Raw genomic sequence first — 18,928 nt, forward strand, 5'->3', positions numbered from 1 at the left:
ATTGGTTAAAACTGCTAGAGAACCAAAATATAGCTAGAGCCAACAGCAGCAACAGCCAACAGCAATTTAGTTTAGCACCAACAATGAAAACAGGAGGAAACAGTTAGTGTGACCAGGAAATAGTGCAAGACACAACCACTAATGGAAGCACATGTGTTTTTATGCTTCGGTTTTTCTAGACACTAAACAAATGTGATATAATGTTTTAATTTGTGAGTTTTAAAGGTGGTAGTAGTTGGATTTTGTAATGTTTGGACAGAGCTAGGTAGCGGTTTAAAGTATGTGTTTTTAAGCTCAGCTGACCGACTGCTTGCTCAAACTACATATTTACTGTACAGACATGAGATTTGTATTATTTTTCTCATATAGCCCTGGCAAAAAAGCAAAGCACATTTCCCAAAATGTTGAACTACACAGATCAGCCACAACATTAAAAATATAATGTTGTGGCTGATTGATGTAAATTCATTCAATGACAACTTAAAGAAAGGGGTGAAATAAGAATGTTGACTTCATCACCAACAGTATTAGTCCACAGTCATTATCTCACTTCCAGAATGTCTGACAGGAGTTCCCATCAGACCCACACAGGTTGCATTCATCCCATCTCCAGAAATGGCGCAGTCAGACCCCTTAACCATTTTGCCTTCCATCTTTACCCCTTCCGTAGGCAAACTTGCCTGATGAAAACAACAAAACACCAATCTCTGTAGGCGCACGAGCTCTTGTCTTGAGGTACGCCGGAAAATGAAATATATGAAGGGGTTGTATACAGTGGAGCTCTTAGCAAAGAGGCAGGGTAACAGGGTGATCAAAGGAGTCATGTGGCCCTGCTCCTGGGAGTGAAACATGCTCCAGAAGCTGACAGCCACATAGGGGGTCCAGGCAAGTAGGAAACCTAAGCTGATCATCACAGCCATCTGAAATAAGGAGAGCAGAAGAAAGAACAGGGGACGGTGGGGAGGGAAAAAAAGGAATAAAGTAGAGAGGTGTGTGGAAGATGTTAGTCCAGCAAAGGAGTCAAGAGGGTTGGTAAGAAAAGAGAAAGAGAGGAGAGGAAAAAATAATTTAAAAACCAGCCAGTTGCTGATTTGAGAAATCATTTAAAAGAATGGTTTGTCATTTAACTTCTTTGCTAAGAATTAGATGAGGAGATTGATACCACTCTCATATCTTTACGATAAATATGAAGCTACAACCAGCAGCCAGCTAACTAAGCTTAGCAGAAAGACTGGAAACAGAGGAAAACAGCTAGCCTGGCTGTGTGTATTTCTGTACAATGGTAACAAGAAAAATATTTAAAGCTTACCTATTATCACGTTATGTTGCTTTTGTTTAATCTGTTCAAAAAAGTGTAAAAATTTTTGGACAGAGTCAGGCTAGCTCTTTCCCCCTGTTTCCTGTCTTAGCAGCTAACTGGCTGCTGGCTCAATTTCTTTAAACTATTTGTTTAAAGCACTGGTAAAATAAAAGTATTTGATGATCCAAATGAAATGTTTTAGAGCCTGAAAGCAAGGAGCATCCTAATATCAGACAAAAGTTGTTGTATCACATCAAAGAACTAGACTGCAATTAGTAGAGTGCATACTTTGCCAAGGCAACCATATCCGCACAAAAATTTAGGGGTTCTTTCCTGGCCCATGCCCCATCTCTCCACCAAACAAACCAACAAATAGACACGTTTGAAAAAAATAACCTCTTTGGTGGAGGTCATAAAACACTGATGGAAAGGGTTTTATGGTGAGTGTTCATCATAATGGTGATGGATGTACTGTAGCCAAGCAATGCATAAAATACTGGAGTGATACAATACACGGGGAAAATTTTTATCATCATATTCAATGACCTGTATGCTGATTTTGTTCAATATTCTTTGTCAGTATGTTAGTCTGCATTAGCAAATCTACCTTTCAGCACAAGTGATGGTTATTTGAAATCCTTGTGTTTCCTCTGCTACCTGGGTAGGACAAAACAGCACAGGGACAGGTTTATTGGCTATCTTCTGAAAATTTCTACTCCCCAATTCTTCATCAAACTTTGCAAAGAATATTTGAACATTCCACATCATCATCATCAAAGTCATCATCAAAGTGATAAAAAGATCAAATTAGTAATTCCCATGTGACTATGAATTGCAAGCCAGTGTGAAATATTTAAACGAATTAGATTAATCTGTCAGTTATTTGTATGAATGGGGCTTTATGCAACACATCACATTTTACACACTTGACTAACAATCCAAATGACAAAAACATACAGTGTGGTGCAAAAGTCTGAGAGAGCTTTTGGGAAAGTGTTCTCAGACTTTTGGACCCCAATGTAACTCTCTCTGAATATAGAGATTTTTTTTTTAGAAAATTTTCCATATGATGAACAATGAGCAACTGTTCTGTTCAAAACATACCAGACTTTATTTTAAGTGTTACAAACTAAATTTCATTACTAATAAAAGGATAAAGGCTTAAAAAGAGTGCTCTTCTATCCACTTAAAAATGACGCACAGTACAGTACTTTCCAGCTGCTGTTACATAACTTTGAGGTGGCACAGGGAGCAGCAGGGTAGCAATAAAATAGTCCTGTTAAGATTCGAGTGAAACACTGAATTCATTAAACACCTCAAGTTTTCTGGGGAGAAGAGCCATAGAGTGAAACAGACAAATAAAAGGCATCCATTTTCTTTATTCAAATGACCTGCTTTTCTTTAAGTGAAAAGATAGAGTTGCCAATCAGGCAACACTGATGAATCCACATCTCTGATCTATGGAAAATGTTAAATTCAGTTCTAGCTGACTGACATGGAATGTAAAAAAAAATGCATTTTTCTGTTAGAACAAAGTGAAAATTAATGATATCAATTCCTCCTTACTTTCCTGCAGTAAAATTCCCTGCAGCTTGAACAAAGTTTAACCATAGATTTATGGTCAAAATCAAAGGAGTTTTGGCTTAATATTTTAATCTGCTACAAAAAAAAACACTTTCAAAATCAATTTTAGGTTGACTGATTTATTTTGCATCTATGCAGCTTCGCCCCTGCATTTTGACAGCCACAACCTTCTAATTCAGTTTTAAGAATGACTGTGAAATAGTAATAGCTTCACTGATTACCTGTCACTGAAGTGGAGTGGTACTCACATGAACGATCTATAATGAAATGTTTTTTCAGTAGCACAGTGCTGTTGATTAATGTGTAGTTGGTGTAGGTAAAGTCTTAAAACTACTTTCTACCACTTGACAATGCTAGAGGTGTTAGGGGTATAAATAAATTTGTGGATAAATTTGGTGATATTCTGGATTCCTCTATTAGCAACGAATCCCATGAAAGACCAACACCAACAAGGACTTTATCCAACTATTAAGTCCTGTGTGTGTATCCAAAACCGGATGTAACTTTTCCTCTGTGCCATAGGCCTCTGTTGTTGTCCAAAAACTATAGATATAATTAAATGACAAAAATCATGGCTCTTTTCTTCCATTAGCGAAGACAAGATTCTGGTTGCTGCCGGAAGATATAACAAAATCTAGAGATACTGATAGACAAGTCTAGTTGTTTCCAGCTAAACTAAACTAATGGTCAACTAGTTCAAGCTGTTGTGCTAAAATAACTTGTTGATCTTTTAAAGAGTGCTGTCACTGACAGCCTGTGGCAAGCCAACTGTATGACTGACCAGCACATAAAATCTGTTCCTACCCATGTAATAAACAGCAGCACTGGCCTCCTGCCCGTCATTCCTCCACCCAATGAAACACAATGCAGAATCAAGAGGTTGTTTAAATAGCTCCTCTCAGGGGTGTCCAGCTTAGCGCATTTACACTTGCAATTAGAAAAATACTGAATAAAGTCAGCCTTATCCTGTGAGTAACTTTCCAAGGGGCCCTCTCATGCAAAGCTATGTTTTAATTTGCATTTTCCCTCTGTTGTGTTTCTAAAGCTGCTTCAAGTGTGAGGAGGAGGGGGAAGAGACAAAGCAAAATCATTATCTACTGTGTACTCACTAGATTGGGTCAATGTTGTCAGAGCGTTTCTGCCTGCTCAGATATCACATTTACGTTTATGTAAAGCAAATAGATATGCCTATATACCTATTCTATAATATGCTTTGCTGCGATATACCCTGTACATGACTACAGTTAATGACAAATGATACACCCTTATAGTTTAATGTGATGTCTATAAAGATTCAGTTTTGTGAAAATCATAAAATAAAACATTAAGGAACATAAAACAGACTGGATATTGACGGTATTTTCAAAATGTATGTCTCCACTTGACAGTATAAAATGAACAGTGCTGCGGCTGAGACATTTCTCCCAGCTACGAGATTTATTCATGGGGAGTTTTGATTGATATAGAATAAAAATTTACAGTGCATGCTGTTTCATTTTGGTTGGTACAAATATGAAGAAAAAAAGCAAAAGTGAAAATGTTAAAGTGTTCTAGCTTATCTTTCTATTGTGTTTTCATACCTATTTCTTTTGCTTTGTTATTTCACGTTGCGATTTATTTCAGTTTGATGGGACTGGTTTGAAATTTTTATTATTGTACAATACTGTAATTTTTTTAACTGGCTTTTCCTGTAAATTTCATCTGATTTAATTACTACTGTTTCCTTGCTTGCCTCTCTAAAGAATGTTGTACTGTTTTGATAGATGCCTATTCTCTTAAAATTACAGTGACTACAAGCTTTTAATCACAATTTGCATTTCAAAAATTAGGTTTTGTGAGATTTCTTGTCTCATGAGATTGTTCTAATCAGTGAAAGAAAATTGAAATGGTAGAGTCAATACAGCATTGATTGTCTTATACTTACAAGAGTGATTTTCTTCTCAATATTGCCATATTGAAGATCATTGCTCTGGATGGATTGATAGGCCTTGTGCAGCTTCCAGGCAATACCAACATAGGTGAAGATAATGACCAGACAGGGGAGGAATGTACAGAGTACAGACAGAGTCATGATGAAGGTGGAGTGGTTTAGGGACTCCCCATAGCCGGTCCAGTCTATCGAGCAGGCAAGTCCAAATGGCTCCGGCCCGTAGCTACCCCAGCCAAGCAGAGGAAACAAGGCCCACAGGCCAGCATACAGCCAGATCCCACTAATCACAATACTGACAGTTCGCCTCTGGAACGTCATACCTGTGCAGAGACAGATTTTAAATTCAGTTTAGTATGTCAACTATATGGCTTTATTGTGATTTGTATAGATACTGTACTACTTGGCACTATATGCTAACTCCTGTTATATGGCTTTTGCACCATAAAGCATAAGCAGCAAATACTGTCATCAACAATTGTGTTTATTACCCCCTTTCAATGGCACCGCATGTAAGTGAGGGGTCTGCAAATGATAGTGGAGCAGAACTATTATAGTTCAGTAAGACACATATCAAAGAACTGATTTGACCTATTTGGTGGAATAGGTTCTGGTCTTTGAGTGAGCTCTCAAAGAATGAGGATTCTTGGGGAGCTAATCGTCACACAAACATGGAATATGTATTATAATGCCAACATTTTCTTACATCAAGTGCCAATTTTTTCAAATTCATGCTTTCTACAATCTCCTTGCATTGCATAGTTAAGTAGATTGTGGTTATGGCAAATCAATTACAGTTAAGGTATTGTTAAGCAACTAAAACACTTAATGCTGAAATTATGTTTCTTGGAAAGGGTAAGTGAATGTCTCCAAGGACCTTTGCAGTGAAAAATGTTATGGTAAACTGTAGGTTGCAGAGGGTTACAGAAGAGTTGACATGCACACCTCCCAAATCTCAATAACACATTGTGAAGACCTGCGTGTCAAGTAACTTGATTGGTTGATAACACTCTTCTTGGCAAGTGGTCAAAAACGAATATAAACATACCACATACAAGTATAAAAGAAACAGCCATGCAAATGTATCTGAGCGCTCACTTTGCGCAAGTATAATTCCATCTTAAATTGCGAGATGGGAAACTGTCCAATATGGATGTAATTCTTAGGGATAGTGGGCTTGGTTATAATGCCTGTATGAATATAATTGGAAGTTATCGGTTAGTTAGTTATTAGTTAGCTGATGACTGAGCCAGTGATTGTGAAGCATGAATGAAACAACTGACGCCTATCAGCTAATGCTAATGCAAGCTAATGCAAGTGTGACTTTAGTGCTCTGCCTGAACTAACCCTAAGTTCCAGTTATACAAGAAATACCTCTCCAAACTCTCTATATTAGTTTTGTTGACTGCTCAGCTAACTAAATTCACATACTTCTTACCCAGGACACTTATTACATAAATCACTGTATTAGATAAAGCTAGGAGCGCTCAATCACCAGCAGATCAGGGCAATATTTGTGAGTAATACCAGTGGATGTTTTAGCTAACAACATCGATTTACACGTATAGCTAGAAAATTACCCTCTGCAGTCAGATATAAATCCAGCTATTTCTCCATACTATTTCTGACGAAGTGCAGGCTGGCACTGACTGTTCTTTTGCATTATTCCCTGTTGTGTCAATTATTATGAAAAGCCTTAAGTGTGGTTTTTGATTTCATTTTATTCAGTTGCTTTTATGATTTCCAGATCGTAAAAGCTCACAAAGGAAATAATCTTCACGCTACATAGTGTATATTATGGACAGCATCATATTGAAGGTGAACGACTGTGCATTAGGTGAGGGAATGAAGGTCAACTTATGTGGTTTTACAAGACTTAATGAATGTCAGGATCTCAAACCATCTCTGGAGGTGTTTTGATAACACTATTGTGATCCACTAATGCTTTTTTCAGTGCTTCTTTGGTGTTATCAAACCTGGATACAGTAAACACTCTCTCTGTATGTAACATATTTTGAGGAGAGCTGAAATATGTTGAGATTTCAGACTGTGCAGACTTTCCTAAATGCACAATAAACACTTCCTTTCACTACATCACTACAGATGCACGTGGTTAAAAGGGGAAGGGGGCACACCGAGACTACAAATGTATGGGGGCAAGATTTTTGTGCTAGACCACTAGTCTGCAGATGTTCAGCCACTTAATTACTTGTAAGAACTGACATGTTTTCAAAAATAATTCGGGTTTAGCTTTATTTATCTTCATTTATCATCATAAAAATCATGCAGTATATACTCTACAAGTGTAATTATGGCTGAAAAATTGTTTAATTGCAACAATTCACAGTATTTACATAACTTTTGGGAGTGGCTAGCAGGCACGCCCTGCCCCCACCACTCCCACAACCCCCCAACCCCACCCCCACCCCCAAAAATGTGGGCTTGTTCAATGATCTAAACCAAAATTCAACTGGGAGTCAGTCAAACTTTCGCAGATCAATAAATAATAGTTGTAAAGATCAATTAGCTAAGGTCCTGATTATTAAATTACTTTCGACTGTGGCATGTAATTTGTTCAGTCTCATCAATAATCCTTGTCAATACACTGGCAAGGATTACTAAAGATAGTAATTCAAAAGGTTTGTGGGTAATAGATTGGGCTCCGAAAACTGAAAGGCTTTCTACACCATGTGATGTCCAGCTTTACATCAGAGTTAAACCCCTGCAACCTTTGACAAGATTGACTGCTTTCTTACAATATTGATTTCTTAATGCCAAACGGTATTCAATTTTTCAAAGTTCCGTCTGTGACTCCAGTTTTCTCTTGTGTTTCCCTGTTTTCCCTATCTCGCTTCTGCCTCCACCTCCTTGCTGCTTCAACAAAAAAGCTATAAATATTGAAACCTTTTTTCCACACTCTGCTACCGCTGACATCATATTGTGTAATTACCTCTAGCTTTTATAAATCCAGTCCTGTGGACGAAGCAAAATGTGTCATGAAGTGATTGTTAGTAATTATAATCTGCATTAGTATTGTGTGTGTGTGTGTGTGTGTGTGTGTGTGTGTGTGTGGGCGTGGCTCTCCCTCTCCTGGCTCTTGCTTCACCTCCATACCTGTCTTTAATCAGCTCATCAACCCACCAGTACAAAAACCTAGCTCTTTACCCACTTGTTGCTAGGTTGGTCTGCTAATTTCTGTGGCACAACAACAACAACAACAACAACAACAACAACAACAACAACAACAACAACAACAACAACAACAACAACAATAATAATAATAATAATACTCAAGTTTTTCTTGTGTTTCCTTGTGTCTGTTACTACTGGGTCATTCAATGTCAAATCCAACAGAATCCAGGAAAGTGGAAAGCGGTGCAGCACTGTCTCTCCTTATCCAGGAAGCCATGTTTGGGAGTTAATATCTTGACAGGCGTTATACCTGGCCTCGTCAAACTTTGTAGGATGGAAGACAAACATGTTCTAAGTATGACTGAACCATTACAGGTTTGTAACGTGTGCCTATTGATTCTGTATATTTCCTGATTTTCAAATACACATACCAAAATGGTGTGTATAGTAGCTAGAAGGAACCTGAAAATGTATGTGGAAATAGCTAAATGTATGGTCATTTAGAGTATAAAGTGCCAATGTCCTTCCATGTTCCCTTCACAGATAAATACACATGTTCTATCTCTAGGAAAAAATGTCCATAATGAAGCAGGGTCTTACCTTATTAGCTCTGCTTGTGTGTGTCCCAGCTTCTGAAATATTGATTTTTGAGTAAAGAAATACATGTTTTAAGTAGGCTCATTATACTAAAAGTTATCGTCAATATCAGGGCCTCATTATAGAAAATGTAGGTTTGTACTACCCTCAATATCAGTGTTTAATAATTTTGCACTTTTTTCAAAATCTAGGGCCCTATAAAAATAAAATGGTATACAATACAGGCTTTTAATTGTTTTTGCATACAGAAAACATGTTTGTCTTCCATCCTACAAAGTTAGGAACAAGGCTTGTCAAGATATTAATGCCTGAACATGGCTTCCCAGACATGACATTTTTGGGGCAATAAAAATGAAATAATATCAAGGGCAAAAAAAAAAAACAATAAAAAAAAAAAGAAAAAAAAGAAATATTTTACAGGCCTTAGTTTAGGGTCCCATTAATGATATAGACAAGGTTTGATCTATCTGGGACACTGCTGCAACCACTTTATCTGATTTGACATGGAATGACCAGACTATGTTCTTCTGTGTTCAGGATTTCATGTGTCCTCTTCCCCATTGTGTCTCCTCATCTGCCCATGCCACTTCAGCTTGCAGCTGGCTTTCTCACTCATCTGCCTGCCTGCCCTCTGCCTCAGCCTGCTTCCCATCTCCACCACCATAACCGCTCCACATAACCGCTTTTATTCTACAATAAAACCCACTTTTTCTTTCAACCTAGTTGTCTGTGTTTGTGTTTGGGTCCAGAAACAAATGAGCCCTAAAACATTAAGAATTTAGGTTTAACTGCTCTGATCTCCCTCAAATCCCATCTGAGATTACACTACCTGTCTTGGGTGGACTTCCTGTTACCAGGTACCTGACCATCCCCATCACAGCCAAAGTCATGATGCTGGTTACACTGAAGATCATGCCCATCAGGCCATAATAGATGCAAGAGGTGTCGCCTCCAATCCAGGCATGGTTAAAAGCTGAAGCAATGGACAGAGGATACATGCTGAGGGCCATGCCGATGTCTGTTACTGCTAAGTTCACTGTCAGCAGCTCGGGAGCTTTGAGCAGTGTGAGGCGACGGGCTGTGCTGACCAGGACTGCTGCATTCCCCAAGATAGACAGGATGGCTGCAGGAAACAATGAGAAAAGGACTGAGATAAAATAAAAATTTAATCACAAAATAACCCTCTATCAATTATAACTTATCCCTGCAGGGAGATTCGCATGCCCTCACCCATTAATGAATGCCAATAAGTAGTGTCATCAAAAGAACCACCCTGGGTCAAATTGGATGCTTCAGTGGGAACAGATGGAGCTCTAGTGAAAAAGGGTTTTGAGGGGGTATAGAAAGCCACTGATAACTTGGGAAACAAAAGATTTTCTCTCCCACACTCACCAATCTGCATTCTATGTGAATGCTGCACAGCATTCATATCTGATCTCAATACCAACAATCATGAGCATCAATTGCACACACATCACATACAAGACAGGCTATTGTATAATAACATCTGTATAGTTTTGCTGTTCACATTGATCTCAATCTCTACATTTGACTACAATTCTAATTTTAGAGCAACACCATTAAAGAAATATTTTTGGGAAATATACTTATTTGCTTTCTTGTCGAGAGGGCAAATGGGGGCATCGATACCACTCCCACATCTGTACAGTAATTATGAAGCTACAGCAGCACCCAGTTAGCTTAATTTAGCACAAAGACTGCTAACATGTAGAAATGGCTAGCCTGGTTCTCACTAAGGTTACAAAGTCTGCCTGTATCAGCTCCTATGAAACTTAGTGATCAACATATTACATGTTTTTTTGTTTTGTTTAATTTGTACAAAAACTGAATTGTAAGAACAATATATGGTGGTTTTAGCAGGAGTTCTGTTCTAGACTATTGACTGCTATGTGAGAGACCATTAATATAGCATTAACCATGTGAGCTGAAGTTCTGACTATGAAACACTGATGTTCAGCTCATTGGAAAATTGTCTAGCCTCATTATACAGTATGTCTCTTGTATATGTACCAGGGCTGTTGAGGAGTGCATGTGATTCAGCTATATGGGAACATAGAGTATAAACTGCCCACAATTGTTTAATTGAAAATTGAAAAATTATTTCTTTAATTACTGTGCAGCAAAGTGCTTTCAGTGCATGGGATTCTAAAAAATAGAAAAAATATTCGACCATTAATTACAAAATTACTGCTAAGTTCTATTCCATTAGAGAGATTGCTCGATGTTTTTTTTGGGTTCAACCTGTTTTACATAATACCTCTCTCTTACATAAGCTTATGGAAATTTGATTCATACAGCATGCAATATTGTGCTGGTACGTGTTTATTTTCTAAATAGTCCTTTTAATCTGTGAAAAAGCATGTGAGATTTTTGTCCTTCAGTAGTGATCATGGAGTTTTTTCTCCCGGTTTAACCTTGACACAAGTGGTCTGCATTGATACCTTATTCATGAAGTTTATGTCATCACAATAATAATACATTACCTGAGTGCATACTTTTCTATCAGCAGATTTCCGATGATTTTATACCTAAACAAGTGCTTTGAGCCACCAACCTTGACGGTAATTGCTGAAATGAAGAATCTTTATTGAAAATATTTCTTTTGCATGTTGAATGTGAGATCCATGCAGTGAAATTTTTGCAGAGACATTTAGCTCCTCAAATAATTTTGTCATCATAGCTAATCTAAAAGAATCTCTCACAGAGCCAGCTGTTGTACTGTAGGAAATAGTGCCACAGGCAGTACTGTGAAAACACCCTTGCACACACAGATAACAAATACAGTGACAGCATTTTATTGCTGGAGTCCTGAAAGATCTACTCTACAGTACAGCAGTATTTGAGATTTTTGATGTAACCTCAGACAATCTAGAGTTTATAATATCAAATTTCGGTAGACAAGTCTGCAGCTCTATTTTTAATCTTACTCCATCTTCTGAGTTGATACGGTATTCTTTTATCTGGATATTTTTACTGATTGTTTTTATGGACTCTACATACAGTAAAGTACTGTTTGCTATTATGCATCTGTCACATTTCTCAAGAAGTGAGAAGTTCTAAAGCACTTGTCCATATGGGTAAGTGGGAAGAATAGATGAGATTTTCAGTGGATGGACAATGTGAATGCTATTCATATGAAGCCAGTCCACTGGACAGGAAACATTCCTCCTCTGTTCAGAAGTTCATGTTTTTTTCATGAGGTTTTGCAACATAATTGTTGCTCAACACCTGGATTCCTGGGCTTTATCATATCTCCTCATGATATTTTTCTTTCAAGCATTTACGTTTAAGTGTCTAACATTTTGACTTATGACATATACTGAACTAAAATGTATGTAATATATATTATTACATTTATACAATTTTACATTCATTAATGGGTGATGAAATGTCCTCTAAAAGCAATGGAAACCAAATGTACCGTGATAGACAACTCCAACAGAATAAGGACATCAACTAAGAAATAATTAATGCAGGAAATGTGTATTAACAATCATAACGTACCACCCCATTTATTTGTAAATGTTGAGATCTGTATTGGATTTTAATTCCATATCTCTGCACTTGAAGGCTATTGTCATGTTCACTGGTGGATTACTGGGGACTGGGGCTAATTCTAGAGTGTGTGAATGATTGGGTGCTGCGTGTGTATGGGTGTGTCACACTATGTGATGAATGAGCTGCACAGATTCATCAGTGTGATTTAAATTGAGATTCTCCAGGCAGGGAAGAGGCTCTCATAGTTGTATGGAAAACAACACTCAGGAAGTTGCATTAAGAGTCAGGATCAGTTATCTCTAGGCACTGGGAATGAACATCAGTCATCAAAAGCAACTGCTGTCTCGTAGCTTCTGATTGGGATCAAGAGTAAAACGCATTTACACTGGTGGGGAGGACACTGACATTCTGTAGTGCCATAGTGTACTTTAATCACACACATACAAACATACACACTGACCAATACACGCACACACGCGCACACACACACACACACACACACTGAATTTGGCTGAGTTGGGAACAGAAAAGGAACTACTGAAGGTGAGAAGTGGATTTTCTGACTTGATAGAGGATGGCACAGTTTGTTTGCATCCCCTGAAATACTTTTTGGTGAAATATAGCTTTCTTCATAAACAGTGTTGTGGGCCATTCAACTTGTATCCCAACAGCAAACAGAGTCGCTCACTGAGGATCATAAATACAGAGAAAGCAATGGAGCTTACAACATGTACAGGAAGAAAAGTTTGAAATTGCAAAATAATATATGTGTATTGGGCTATTTGAGTAACTATTTACATGAATACATGTTGCAAATTATCCCTAGGCTTTCTTGAATGTTCAGAATAAATTTCAACCCAATCCAGTAAAAAATAAGAAATTGGTGAGGCTTACAAAGAATCAAAGAATGGATGATATTTAGCTCCAAGTGCAAAACTTCAGAAATTCATGACTAAAAAGTAGTCGGAGTAGAGCTATAGGATTTTGCAAGGTCCCATGAATTTAATAGAAGTTTTTACATGGTTTTGTTTCAAGAAAATCCATGATGTGAACTGGTTGGCCCTAGCTGAATTGGTATGGAATGACCCTTATCTATTTTCAAAATAGTGGTTGGCAACAACTGTAGAGTGTGTTTACCAGATTTACCTCCGGTAGGGGGAGCGCATAGCTTCTCAGCTGCTTGGGAAAAACCACAACCTTTAGGGACTACAAACTCTCTGAGAAAAGTCTGTGTTGTGATTTGTTACCATAAAATACTCCCATTTTAAGGCATGAGGCCCTCTCATTAATGTTTTATGTTTATTAGTGAGTTGGATCAATGTCTACACCTTCTTAGGAAACAATTGGTCTTTTAGCATGTTTTTGTATTGTTAAGTAATAGGGTTATGTAGCTAGCAAGCTTTTTCAAGTACTAACTTCACTTCCCATGGATTAACCAGTCAGTGATAAGGTACCTTGAAGGTAAAATATGAGGTAGCTAGCTGTTATTGAAATGTGTAGGTTATGTTATCTCAATATTTGCTGTACTGAGAGAGTACTGTTAGTGTACTGTTAGTCAAGTATATTTCTATAAATATATGGGTTAGAATAATACAGTATATTTAAATGGAAGCCAGTTAATATTTTGTGATATTTTGTTAATATTTTGCAAGTAGTTACATGAGTTTATTTTATATATTGGATATTTATTTATCACTTGCTTTATTCGTAGTATCTGAGAATAGTCATACACAAATATCAATGTAAGTGCCAGTGTTCAGTGATCAATATTAGCATGTTAAACTGCTTTTCTAAATATTTATTTTCCATAGCATTGCAGTCCAGTTTTTAATAATGTTTTGTCATTTCACAGTACAGTATAGTGGCAATTTAGCATAAAAACTTTTTACATTTTGCGATTTATATTTGCCTCTCTATCAGTGCTTGAATTAGAACAAAAATTTGCCAGTGCTCTTAGCTCCCTAAACCCTCTAAAACTAAAGTTCTCCTAAATACATCCATGGTCTGAAGCAGCAGCTGCACAGAATGTGGCTTTATCTTGGATAACATGAGTGGTATGACAACATAAAATACATCTGCATTAAAATTCCTGACGAACACATGCAAGTAATTATTTTTGAAAAATGAAATGAAACAGTAAATTTCCTTCACAGTTGGAAGTTTGATGTGTAATTTATTGTTAAAGGATACAAGCTTTTTATGTAGTCCTTGGCTGTACATTAATTTATTTGGGCATGTGGACTTCAAGCAATTGAAAATATGTAATTACCTGGTCCAAAGGTTAATTGCAGTCAGAAAACCTGCCTCTTAAGACAAGACTATAATGTATGGGACTTCTTTCCTGATTTGAAGGAAAATAAAATGTCATTTTGAAATATAGTGTGTGACCGTGAGGGCTTGGGCTGGTGGTGGTGGGGGTTCGCTGTTAATACAGATGGTAGGCTACCACCTGTAGTGATTGTGATTTGTAGTAGGGATTGCTGCAGTTAGTGGTAATACAGAAAGTTAAGTTAGCAAGTTGACTTCCAGCTGAATTTAGGTTTAACAAGAGCATTTTGTGTGGCATGAAACACACATACATACACACACACACACACACACACACACACACACACACACACACACACACACACACACACACACACACACACATATACATATATGTGTATATATATATATATATATATATATATACATGTGTGTGTGTGTGTGTGTGTGTGTGTGTGTGTGTGTGTGTGTGTGTGTGTGTGTGTGTGTGTGTGTGTGTGTGTGTGTGTGTGTGTGTATGTATATGTTCATTCATTTATCTTATAATTCATTCATTTGTGTTGTGTGCAGGCTGTAAAACTAAAGCAATGTGCTTAAAGAAGCTCAAAGGTTCCATAGAGCTGACGCTATGTGCACTCTTCCATATCAAACATACAGTATAATTTGAGTTACTTGATTTAGTTTAAATATCAAAAATATTGATTTATGCAAATTTTAGCATCTTTGGTACATTTATCTCAACTGCATGGATATTTTGGATGAATCCAGCTGCTGAATGAACATATATCCTCAGTGACAGGTAATCCTTATTTTACCCCTGATCACCCCACAATGGCCTGGTTTCTTTTCAGTTTTGAAGTCAAAGGAACAGAATGTAACGCAAATCAAACAAATAATATTGTATGCAAAAAATGGGGAGCTCATAAGACCAAAACAGGCAGTTTGAACTGAACGGAAATCATGCATCCTGATTATGTCTTTTGACCTCCAATGACAAGGGCAAGCAAACCAAGAATCTCCCTCATAAACTTATTAAAGTGCTTAATTTTCATTAGTCAATAATAGGTTTTAACTTCATGCCATTTGGAAGAGAATCCTAAAATAAATCTATGCAAGCTCAACATTTTAGATTCCCGCTACTGTCAATACAATGTGAGAATGAAACAAGTAAGTAATGTACTTACCAATTATCACCAGGTACATCCCTGCCCAAAAATCAACAGTAGGTGACAGTTTGGACATGTATTTTTCATCCATATTTGTCCAGTCAGTGGTAAAAACAAACATTAATTACTTCGAGGAGAACAAAAAACACCTTTAACACGTCTTAAAGTCTTGTCTCAAATCTACCTGAATTGAATTTTTAAAAGACTGTGCATATTGTGTCCTGTCTCTTCTGTCAGCCCTCATATTCCTCCTATGCGATGCAGCATCTAACACCTATTACACAGGGACTAAAAACCCACACATGGACAATTTACTGTACAGTACAAGAAAAATTATTGGCAGGAACCCCCCCACCCTGCTACATACGCAAGCCACACTAACATATACACAATTGCATATATGGACACCCAGACCGAGACTCTTTCACACACACACACACACACACACACACACACACACACACACACACACACACACACACACACAAACACACACACACACACACACACACACACACACACACACACACACACACACACACACACACAATACTAATGCAGATTATAATTACTAGCAATCACTTCATGACACATTTTGCTTCGTCCACAGGACTGGATTTATAAAATCTAGAGGTAATTACACAATATGATGTCAGCGGTAGCAGAGTGTGGAAAAAAGGATTCAATACTTATAGCTTTTTTGTTGAAGCAGCAAAATTACAAAAGATAGCTTTTTATCTCTTATGTTAATTAATGCGTCAAATGCCATGTTTATTAAAACTAAATTAGTCGATAATCATGACTTTCTTTTTTGTACCTTAATTATGAAGAGAGCAAAGCTTTATTTTCTCTTTGCTTTAGACTGAAGAGTGAATTGAAGATAAGATTGAATGGGATTAATATCTCAGTCAGGAGGATCTTTGCTGCAAACCATTCCACTGTCTGTCAGTGAATATAATGTGTGTGTATATATTCTCATGTGTGTGTACATCTTAGTGCAAAGTGGTTGATATTGATTATACTGTGCTTTTCACAGATGTAGAGGGTGTAATTTTTCAAGACACCAACCTGAATGTGCATCACATTGAATTTACAACTTCTGAATTTAGAAGTAGGAACTTACAAGATAGAACATAAACAAAACAACATAACATTAAGTATATATTTTTTAATGAAGTACCAGTTTTCTGGTAGCCCTTGTTGCCAGACTGTATATTAAGTTAAACACTATCATAATGTACGTCTTTGACAGGTGCTTAGCTTTGTATGAAGTTACTGTTTGGGCTCTCTGGAATGAACACGGTTAATAACTAATGGAAATTCCCTTTATGTGTTGAGAACGCTTTTAAGTTTGTTGTACTAACTCCAGGGATAACTGAACCCTTGACCCTGCTTAATATAGCCTCAAGCATGCCTTTACCTTGCACCTTCTCCACATTTATTCAAGTAATCTTTGCACCTCTTTATGTGCAAAAAGGGCAGTGAAAACAGCAGAGCTCAGGGTGTAAGTGCTGTGATTAGGGACAATTATCATATAATTGCATATCCTCTATTGACATATGCCTCAATTCTTCTTGGAAGTGGCATTAGCAGTAAAGAGTGAAGAGAGAGAATATAGCATTCTCCCAGTCTTTGTATAAGGAAATGTACAAAAGCAGACCCTGTTCAAGGCTGATAGACATTTTCCAAGAATTTCTGAAGATTCTGTACACTAGTCAGGAGAGATTTCATACAGACCAGACGTAGTGGTATTTCTGTGAATGTGTTAAAAGCACATACCTCCTCCAATATCACCACATGCCTCACCCACTTACAGTAACAGGCATGCATGCATATATGGGATTGGCATGGATCCCTGCCTATATGATCACACACTCAGCCATATGGAGACTGAATGTCTCAGGAGATCACCAGAGAGTTTGATCCATTGTCATTAATGTTTGTATTGTTATCTCCAGGTTTGTAGTGTTTTTGAAGTGTGTTGTTGTATTGAGTTAAGAATACAAAGTTATATTCTTAGTCCCTCTGACAGTGAGAAAAGATGCTAGACTTCAGACACACTTTATTAACCCTTTGAGGTCGTCAAACGCGTATCGGTGTCTTCTCACAACTTCTATTAATATCTTTGCGATAATACAGCCTAGAAATATGGTTTAAACAGGGGTTTTTCCATACTCTACAGCAACAGTTTTTCTGCATAAAATGAACAAATCTGTTGCACATTGTGCCTAGGTCATTTGTCTTGGTCTTCTTTTTTTTTGTGTTAAAGTAGTATTTTATAAGAACCCAACTAGCTGTTTAAGTTTTTCTAAGTTTAAATCCATGTTCGCGCATACTGATGCACTAAACTGAATGTGTCTCGGTCCAAATTAGCATCAGCTTGGATTGTAAAAAGTATAAAGCATGAAAAGTTTAGTCTTTGAGGCTTCCGGTTCCGCCACCATCAGAGATGGCAGCCTAAAACGTGGTCTCTTCCAAGAGAATTTTTAAATATCCTGCTAATTGGTGAATAAAACCTCATTTAGTATTAAAAGCTAGGTGCAGAACCCAATGCTAACGGGAAAGATGGTGGAAGGCAGAAGTGCAACGAAAAAGAAAAGGTGATCATGAAGAGGATTCTAGAGGAGATTCAAAACTTGTCAAAAAATAACAACTGCCATCTGGAAGATATCAAAGACGAGCTCTGCAAAGACAGATCAGAGCACTGGGGAAGCAGAAGACCGCACTGACGCGATGCAAACCAGATTGAAAATATTGGAGCAAGTAGTGAGAAACATGCGTAAAGTTGAAACTCAACATGAGGATAAGCTGACAAGCTTATGCTTATCAAGAAGGAAGATCAAAGAGAGAGACTATAAGAATATATAGCCTGTCAGAAAACAAAGAAGGAAGTTCAATGATAACTTTTGTGGAGGCCCTCTTCAGACAAACTGGACATCCTTCCGACTAAAGACCTTCATATTGATAGAGCACACAGAGGGCCAGTCCCGAAATCCACAGCTACAGGCAAACCCAGATTGATCGTGATTAAATTCCACCGGTACAAAACAAAGTAAGAAATCGAATGTAATGTTTGGGAAAAGAAGGAGATTCTCCTAAACAACTACAGGATCAACTTTGATCATGATTACCCAGCTGCAATGAAGTGAAATGCGTATTGAAGGAGATAAAAATCCGCTTTACCACACGATCAGCAAGTCTACAAAAGACATGAAGGAAAGCAGTTTCCCATTTAAAGTTGAACCCCCACCGGATGATCCAGTTGAGCAAATGAATCACAAAGCATGGCACACGGCAGGAGAAGGACAATCAAAGCGAGAGAGGGGATCATCCAAGAGAGCTAACATCAGAGAGAAGCTGCAGGTTTACAGAGGACAATCCCCCCATTAAAAAAAAAACAAGATGAAAACAACTCAAATGAGAGCCCACACATAA

The 18,928-nt window shown here is 37.5% G+C and overlaps 1 protein-coding gene across 1 annotated transcript; it reads right to left on the reverse strand.

The window, feature by feature from the left end:
* Window positions 1-527: 527 nt before the first annotated feature.
* Window positions 528-15,584, reverse strand: opn8a (opsin 8, group member a). Its single transcript, XM_040126014.1, has 4 exons — window positions 15,512-15,584; window positions 9,370-9,663; window positions 4,809-5,134; window positions 528-920 (listed from the first exon to the last, which is right to left on the reverse strand). The coding sequence occupies exons 1-4, from the start codon at window positions 15,582-15,584 to the stop codon at window positions 528-530; spliced, it is 1,086 nt and encodes a 361-aa protein (XP_039981948.1).
* Window positions 15,585-18,928: the final 3,344 nt, after the last annotated feature.

Source organism: Xiphias gladius, chromosome 4 (assembly GCF_016859285.1).
Source record: "Xiphias gladius isolate SHS-SW01 ecotype Sanya breed wild chromosome 4, ASM1685928v1, whole genome shotgun sequence".
NCBI lineage: Eukaryota > Metazoa > Chordata > Actinopteri > Istiophoriformes > Xiphiidae > Xiphias > Xiphias gladius.